At 30.5% G+C, this 9,834-nt stretch overlaps 1 protein-coding gene across 1 annotated transcript; it reads right to left on the minus strand.

Annotated features, from left to right (window-relative positions):
- Positions 1-6,805: 6,805 nt before the first annotated feature.
- Positions 6,806-7,750, minus strand: LOC136083322 (jerky protein homolog-like). Its single transcript, XM_065802719.1, has one exon. It carries the CDS (start codon positions 7,748-7,750, stop codon positions 6,806-6,808), a length of 945 nt encoding a protein of 314 aa, XP_065658791.1.
- Between the last annotated feature and the right edge of the window lie 2,084 nt (positions 7,751-9,834).

Consider the following 9,834-nt stretch of genomic DNA (forward strand, 5'->3'; position numbering starts at 1 on the left):
AATGTACACTTTATGAAGCTTATTTTTCTCAATTGATCTAGCAAACATCTTCCCCACTCCAGCAGATTCCATAACCCCCAAAGATTTATCATGATTAGCTAAGCATTTGTGGTTCAAATTCTATTCATTATATTCAGAATCAGTCTTTCTTTTACCCCAATACTGACAACCTTTACATGACTTTGAAAAAACATATCAATACATTTTCCATTTTCTCTTGACTTTAGAGTCACAACACCATTTATTGATGCATATCCTCGTTTTTGCCATGTCCCATCTATAGATACTTGATAGTTAGTAGCAATGTCTGTAAGACTCCCATTAAGTAAGATAACAGTTTCTTGTGCTGCTTGGAAGTGGATTCAACAGCAGCTTCAGTATACTTCTCATGTAAAATTTGACTTATATTATTATAGTTTTTTTTAGTCATTGGATTAGGCATATTTAAACACCGTGCAAATATTTGTATTGTGGTAAAACCTTTGCCAAATTCGCGAAACCCTATAACCATTCAAAGATTTACAGTTGATATTCCTCTACCAGTTGTCATGTTGGTATATTTTTTGTCACATTCAGTTGAAGTTTCGAAATCACTGACGTTCGTGTTACAAAACTCACTCCAAAGCTGGAAATTTAAACAAAAACCACGTTTATTTTTAATATCATTATTAAGTGTCAATGCATTTGAACTCACAGGGCACACACTGAATTTATCAATAACCTTTTTTAAAATGTCAAAATTCATAATAAAATTAAAATCATCTGAAGTAATTTTAGAGTCTAACTTTTGACACGCTTTAATCTTCAAAGAACTAGCACAATATTTATCATATTGAGTTTCAGCTGTTGTTGTTGTATCTATATGACTTTTTGTATACTGATTTCCTTTAAACTTTGGTTTTTTAAATTGTATTTTCTAAGGCATTTTTAATAATAACTAAATAAATAAGTTTTTCATTATTAACAGGTGAAATAACATAACTATTATACAAATAAATGCACGCATAGGAAAAAAAATTGTAGACACAGCCAGCCAGCAAAGCAAGCATGTCAATGAAAATTGTTTTTATTTAAATATGTTCTGTTATCAAGTATTTAATGTAAACAAAAAGCATTTAGGCAGTTTATAGGAGGAAAATGGAGATATTCGATAAGAAGATATATATGAAGAAAAGTAAAAAAATATTTAAAAATAAAATCGTAAAATTTTTTTCTCATTACCTAGCCATAAAAATGACTGAATTAGGTAATTTCCTCTTAAAATCTATTATTTTACTTATTTTAAACTTGAGATCCTCGATAAATTCTTCATAAGAATCAATAAAAATATATATATATTTTTTTAAATGTCTAAAAAAGGCCTACCGCCTTAAAAAGACTCTTTCATCGAATGTTAAAGAAAATAATTAATAAGTTCTTTTGTTTTCTGATTATTTTTAAAAATAAGAGTTTTCATAATTTTTATTATTTTTCGAATTACGTTTTTAAAAAAAAATTCAAAAAGTTGCGTTAATACTTAGGTTGTTTATGTTAGTCAGAACGCTACATGTAAAAAGAACAATAGGAAAACAAAACATTTTGTGTGAACATTCTAATTTTTGTACAGACCTATTTTACATGTTTTAGGGAGTTAAAAAATCTTTACGGGCCACTTGAAAACTGCTTAAAACTTTATTTTAAGACAAACAATAGTAGAAACTCAGCGATTAGATTTCATTTTAAAAGTTCCGCCATGTCGTTTAAAAATCGAATGTCTCAAAGCATTTATTTTAGTTTTAACAAATTAATTGCAGGGGGTTAACAATTTTTAAAATAAAATGTTTTAAATATATTTTCTTATATCAATGAAGTTAAAATTTTCTAAAGCTTATTTTAAATTTAAATTTTATTCATAGTTTTTTTTTCATAATAACGTATTAAAACCAAAAAATAGTTTTAATGGTATAATGTTAAAAAGCAACCGTTCCCTTTTCGTGTTTACTTAAAAAAATGTTCACGTTTTGGTCGTCCATAAACTACGTCATGATATAAGGAGAGGAGGAGGAAGGGGGGAGGGGATTGTGGTTTTGTGTGCAACGACTCATAAAAAACTTGCTACTAAAGTGTTACAACTTTGTGACGAGGGAGGAAGGGGGGACGGGGAAAGTCAAAAACGGTTGAAAGTTGTGTGACGTACTTTATGGACGACTATTTAAAAAATGTTTACTAAATAAACGCGTCTAACTTTTTTTTATGTATTTATTATCTAAGTAAATAATGTCAAGTGAAAATAAATGTCTCAGTTTAGTTGCTAAAAAAGTTATTAAAAATGCTTGCATACTTCATCAAGGAAAAGATGTTGATATAATTGACAAGCTACGTGGTTTTACTAAAAATGAATTTTTGAAAATGAAGAATGGTTAGTTATTTATTAAATGCCAATCTAACTCATCTCTCTGTAAAATTTTTAAAACAATTAATGAGGTGTTGGTAGGGGTGGGGTGGGAAAGGGGAAAGGTTTCGGGTATGTATACCCGACCTTCACTAGAATATGAAAGTCCTTGAATTTTCAAGAATTCGATAACTATTTTTTTTATTTTAAGTAAACAAAAATACTTTTTTTATTAATATTGCATACCCTCTCCGCACAAAATATATATGTATCCATCATCAAAAACAATAGTTCGAAAAATCCATGCTATTAGATCACTAATAGCATGGGTTTGTTAATAATTTAGAATTTTTTATTATAGTCAGATTCGACAAGACTTTAAATCATAAATATTTAACCTGAAATGTGCCTAACAACTCTTATGTTTTATCAAAGATATTACGATAAATGCGGACATTAAAAACAATGAGCTATATACAACATAAACAAGCAGAAACAGCCAACGTTAGTGTGTGCGTGGTTGATACATCCGCCTCTGAGCGCAAAATCTCAACTCGGAAAAGAGAGAGATTAGGTAAACTAAAATCCACCGGGCGAGAAATACAAAGCAAAACAAGCTACCCTCAATTTTACCCTCAGTCACTTTAAGGAATTTTTTTCACTGGTTTCTCATAGTGCTGCATATGTTTTTCATGGCATGGCAATTCTACTGCAGTTATCTAACATAAAACTAAAAACTTTTGAAGATATTCCAGAACTTATTTTAAATCTAATTCTAAAAGGTTCCATAAAATTTTTTGTGACTGACCAATACCAACCAGGATCAATAAAATCATTTGAACATGTTTGAAGAAACCATGATCTCTACATTTTAAGATTTAGCGGAGAGAACAAGCAAGACCTAAGCGATGGCAAAAATGTATACAAGGTGCGGACAACAAGGTTGAACTTATTACATTTCTACTAACGATTGGTCACTTACGGAAAAGTTTGCATGAAAGCTTACTGGAAATTTTCTCTTTTTAAACTTACATTCTTGATTTTATAAATTGACATGTGAATTTGCAGTCAGGTTAGCTAATAATTTAATTTTTTTTTTTAAGCTAATCTGAAAATCTTCTGTAAAACTCTTGTCTTTAAAAATCACTAGACTTACTAAATAATTCCTTGGTAGGAGCTATTTCTGTTTTTGTAGTATATCTTATAAACATATATTTTACATTAAGGTTTCCAGCGAGGAAGTTTAATCACTGCACAAAAATTAAGAAACCTAAATAGAAATCTATTTACGTTTTGTTCTTCCAAAACCAATATCCCATACATATTTTTATTGGCGTTTCTACTTTAAGACGGATTCTTGATATAAAGATTATTGTCTCAAAGCTAGATACTGATTGTTGTAAAGCTTTACTTGCTCTACATGTATTTAGTGGAAATGATTACACGAGTGCCTTTTACGATATTGTTAAGTCAAAGTTCTTCAAACTAATGAGAGAGTCTGAAGAGTACAAGTCAATTTTTTACAAGATTAGCAACACTTTTATCTTTGATTTAACCGTATATAGAGAAGCTTACATTTCAACTATATAGGTTGAAATGCAGTAATACAAAAAAAGGAAGATAGATCAAACCTTTTCGCGTGTTACCAATCGTTTAGTAGATATGTAATAAGATTGACCTTGTTGTCTGCATCTTATTTATTGCTAAGAAAGAAACTCCGTAACCCCAAAAGCTTCCACCTACTCGGGATGCTTTTATGTGTCATTTCAAGAGATTTTCACGAGTAGTAGCAATAGTCAAACGATCGTTGGAAGCAAACCTCGATATTCAAAAACCTCATGGACATGGGTAAAAAGAAATTTTGCAACCACTTTGAGGTTGAATGGATGCTCATTCCACCTGCTCCAGAAAATGTTTTGCTATTAATTTCCAGCGCGTGTAAAAAGTCGAAATGTGAAATACGGTTTGTCTTTGTCATGAATTATGTTGTAATGAGTTGTGCGGCTGTTCGTATTGTAAAAACAAAAATGATTCTTAGGATAGTTTAACAGAATATTACTCAAGTGATTTCGATGCAAATTCAGGATTTTCTTGATACCCTCCATCATGGCCTATAAATGTTAAAAATGAACAACTTCTTTTATACAAATATTATTATATTTAATATAATACATAAACCTATAATAGTAATTCATTTAATTTCAATAAAAAGAAGTTTTTAGAGTGCTCATTTTCATTCCTAAAAAACTTATGTTTATATTTCTAAATGATGACATTTTCAATCACATTCTTAATATAAGAGAGGCAACTTTAAAAGGCGACTTTTTTTAAAAAACGTGTTGATAACAGTCCAATGCTAAATTGCTATATATTTCATTTGTGTCACACTAGTAAAAAACAGGTAAAATCATGATTAAACTATGTGTCCGGGACTACCCTCCAATTATGAAACATATCTTTTTTCTTACATTTTTTTTTTAATGTTTTTTATATTATTAAGGTACATAATAATTACTTTTTTGTTTTTAACTCGATAGATTAATGTTTATACTTTTAAAAAAGTCTTTTGACACTTTGTTTTCTGTTATTACATGTGTACAATCTATATTTTGCATGTGTCCAGGGCTACCCCATATGTATATATATATATATATATATATATATATATATATATATATATATATATATATAAATATATATATATATATATATATATATATATATATATATATATTTATATATATATATATATATATATATTTATATATATATATATATATATATATATATATATATATATATATATATATATATATACATATCTATATATATATATATATATATATATATATATATATATATATATATATATATATACATATATACAAAATTATATATATATATATATAATTTCGTATATATGTATATATATAATAGTCTCGACAAACATTTTAATGCATTTACAATATTGTTAATAAAAAATATAGTTAATAAAACAAATCTTTTAAATACCGTTACTCATTAAAGAGATACGCGAATTTTTTTAAAAATACTTTTTGATGAAAATCAGCTAATAATCATCATTTATTTTTATTGCAAAATAGATTACTTTATAGGTCACTTTATATTTTTTTTATAATAAATTTTTAAAGAAAAAAAAATTTCAACTCGTGAAGTCGTTGTTTTTTATACTTACAACAGTTTGGTAGGGTGGGGCAAGATGATCCATGGGGCAAGAAGTCTTTGTGCTTTTGTAAGCCTATCATAGAATAGTAATGTTTTATGCCTCTATTATAGGGGAGAGTTTGCACCCATGATCCTAAAAATCTATCAGGCCAATTTACTAAATATATGTTTTCATTTCGATCTCTAAAGTAACAGTACATAATAGCAAATTTTATACCTTATTATAATTCAATAATCTTTTTTTTACCAGAATATTTTAGGTAGATTTAAAATTATAAAAACTAAGAACCCTCAATTGGGATCATGGGTGCATGCCAGTATGCTCCCATGATCCTACCTATATGCACCCTTGATCCTATGTGTGTATACATGTTCTGAGATCAAACTTATACCATAAATGTGTAAGAATTATTTTTAAGTCGTCAAAAGTATGTCTGTAATAAATACCAATAAAGTTATTATTAATTTTACTACAAATTTATCTTTCTTAAAAGAAAAAATCAATGGAAAAAATATTATTTTTTACTGAGACTCAACGTTTTTTTTTTCATTACTTTCAAGATCAAGTTTTTCTTTCCTTGTCATGAAGATCTTATTTTGCTTTTCATATTTTTTCTTTTTTGACTGAGACTTTTTTGTTCATTTCCTGAAGCCTATTTAGTTCATTTCGAACAGGGGTGTCTGTGAGTATTCGGGTACGCTGACGCTTACGTCCTTTAATGAAATTCCTTGATCCAGCTTTCGGAAATGGCCTAATTTTTTCTAGACTTGCTTGATGAGAGATATAAATAGAAACACTGGATAGTTGACTTACATGGTCAGATATAGGCTGAATTGGCAATACACTACAAGCTGGCCTTGATGACAGACTTGACATCAATGATTGATTAAAAGCTGGGGCATGAACAATAGCAGAAACTGGATCAATAACACCTGGAGATGGGTTAGCAGTAATAGGTTCTGGACGATCTGTTACATATGAAGCTAAAAACTCATTATCAGAAAATATGTTAGGATTAAAGGGTTCAATTCCTGCCACAGCAAATCCTGCAGAAATGTTAGACAAAGTAAAAGCTTGTGCATAAGCTTTCCTTACAACTGCAGCTATATCATATATGGTCATCGGTATTGGATTAGATACAACCCAATCATCACAGGCTGTATTGTAATAACGTTTCAAAGGCCCATAAACTGACCGATCTAAGGGCTGCAGCTTGTGACTACAATGTGGTGGAAAGGACAGCATAGTTATGCCATTTTTTTAGCTAAATCTAAACACACAATTGAAACATGACTCTCATGGTTGTCAAGAAGTAAAAGCACTGGATTAGCTGGTGAACATTTCACATTTTGAATAAAATGTTTCATCCACTCGAAAAACATTGCACAATTCACCCAGCCAGATGGGTTTGCAACCCCAACACATCCAGGTGGACCACCATTTAACATACTTCCTTTGAAATGAACTCTTGGAAAAATAAAAAATGGAGGGATTGAGTTTCCTATTGCATTAACTGCACAACAAACTGTTACCAATGTCCCTCTTTCTGCTGAAGTTATCCTTCCAACTTGTTTATCTCCTTTTTCAGCAATTACTTTAACTGGTTTTTGAACGGTTGTAAGACCTGTCTCATCAACATTATATATGTTTTGTGGCTGAAATTTGTGTCGCAGACGAACATCTTTTAGATTGGTGAAAAATTCTCCGACTGTATAACGATTAAAAGCAGTTACTTGTGCCATACTAGTAGCTTCTGGATTTCGTAAAGATAACTCATTCCTACGTAACATAAAACCACGAAGCCACTGTTTCCCAGCAAATTGTAAAATTTTCCAGGATTTAGGAATGCGCTTAGAAAGAGTCATTGCAAATTCATAGACAAGTTTTCGTGTTGTTTTGGTTGACAATCCATAGTGAAGTTTTGAAGCCCTTAAAAGATAGTCTGATAAAGATGTTTCTTCTTCGTTGGTAAAGATTTGCATGGTAATGAAGTTAGGTTTGCAGACTGTACTTGGATTTAATTGACATTTCCTTACATATCTCTTAAGTGTCATTAAATTGATTCCCCTCTCTTTAGATACACGATAAACTGTACCACCATTAAGAACTGCATTAACAGCTGCTCGCATTTCATTTTCATTAACTTTACCTCTTGGTGGTCTATCGGTTTTTCTTTTTTTATGATACACCATATTTAACTGTAAAAAAATAAAAAATATTTATACTACTGTGATCAAAAAGTAAGGTGAATTTTTTTATAAAATGAAAAATCTTTATTTATTCTTCCAAATCTGTATCGTCCCCCTCAAAATAATCCCCCCCGGCCCCAATGCACTTTTGCCAACGTTTTTTCCAGTCTTCGAAGCATGCCGAAAAGTTCTCGGTAGGGATATCCTTCAATGCGCGTGCCGATTCACGTTGGATCTCTTCAATGGACTCAAAACGATTTCCCCGGAGTGGTCTCTTGAGCTTTGGGAACAGCCAGAAGTCACACGGTGCTAAGTCTGGCGAATACGGTGGTTGTGGAGCAACATGGGTAGAGTTTTTGGCGAAAAACTCACGAAGAACCAGTGCTGTGTGCGAAGGCGCATTATCGTGGTGCAAAATCCAAGAGTTATTGGCCCATAATTCCGGTCTCTTTTTGCGATTAGCTTCACGCAAACGTCGCATAACGCTTAAATAATATTCCTTGTTGACAGTTTGGCCAGTTGGAAGGAATTCGTAGTGCACGACACCGCAATAATCAAAGAAAACAGTCAACATGACCTTGATTTTTGAGCGACTTTGACGTGGTTGCTTCGGTCTCGGCTCGCCTTTTTCACGGTATTCACTCGATTGGTCGGTTGTTTCAGGGTCGTATGCGTAGAACCAAGTCTCATCGCCAGTAATAATTTGTTTGTAGACGTCTTGATAGTCAGAAAGCATTGCTTCACACGTTTCAACGCGACGCTCTTTTTCAAAGAAATTGAGAAATTTCGGCACCAAACGTGATTTGAGTCTTCCGAGGCCCAAATGATCCTTCAAAATTGCTTGCACCGACCAATATGATATTCCAACCATGTCAACAAGGTCTCGAATGGTTAACTGACAATTTGCAAGCACCAATTCTTTGATTTTGTTGATGTGGCGATTATCAATCGAAGTCGATGGTCGTCCGGAGCGTTCCAAGTCATCAACACGTTCTCGGCCTTCTTTGAAGTCTTTGTACCACTTGTAAACATTTTTTTGAGACATAGTCTCTTCACCAAAGGCCTTTTGCAACATTCGATACGTTTCAGCAGCAGAAATATCATTCCGCAAACAAAATTTAATAGCACTTCTTTGCTCAACAAAATTAGACATCGTGAAAATCGCCGAATGCACTTTTGGTACTTCAGAAACAAGCGTAAACAAAAAAAAATAATTATGAGTTTGACATGTAATTTGGCGCAAATGTTAATGACATTCCTACCAACTTAAAAATAAAAAAGATTGGACGATTCGAATAAGGCGGGAACTTTAAATTAAAAATTCACCTTACTTTTTGATCACAATAGTATAGTTTTGCTATAATCCTAATTTTTGGAAGAACATTTATAAAGATTTTTAATTATTAGAATCTACTTTGTTAACAAACACACACACGCACACACACACACACACACACACACACACACATATATATATATATGTATATATATATATATATATATATATATATATATATATATATATATATATATATATATATATATATATATTATATATATATGTATATTTATATATATATGTATATATATATATATATATATATATATATATATATATATATATATATATATATATATATATATATATATATATATATGAATACAATTATATTATATAAGAGTATTAGGAGGACAAAAAAAACACAAAATAGTATAAAATCTACTTTTAAGGCTACATTTTGGAAGAAAAAAATTTATTTAAAAACAATATGACATAATGTACATGTTACTTTATTGGTTAAACATTTTGTTTGTGTGTGTGTATGCACCTTTGATCATAGGATCAAAGGTGCATAAACGCATCAGGATCAAGGGTGCTAACCCGCTCAGTTTTTACAAAAATTCTTATTTTGTCATATTAGATGCTTCCATAGCTTACCAAAAGCAACCATACAAGAGGTGAATAATTTAGTTACAAAATGACATAAGCAAAATTATTCAACTCAAAATAATATTAAAGATGTGGGGTTCCTTGTAAAAGTAAAAAACTTACTTTTTATCGTCAAAATCAAACTCTTTAGAAATAA

The sequence above is a fragment of the Hydra vulgaris genome, chromosome 08, assembly GCF_038396675.1.
Source record: "Hydra vulgaris chromosome 08, alternate assembly HydraT2T_AEP".
Taxonomy (NCBI): Eukaryota; Metazoa; Cnidaria; class Hydrozoa; order Anthoathecata; family Hydridae; genus Hydra; species Hydra vulgaris.

Coding starts and splice junctions, on each gene's coding strand:
- LOC136083322 (XM_065802719.1), bottom strand. CDS start 7,750: ATGGTGTATCATAAAAAAAGAAAAACCGATAGACCACCAAGAGGTAAA.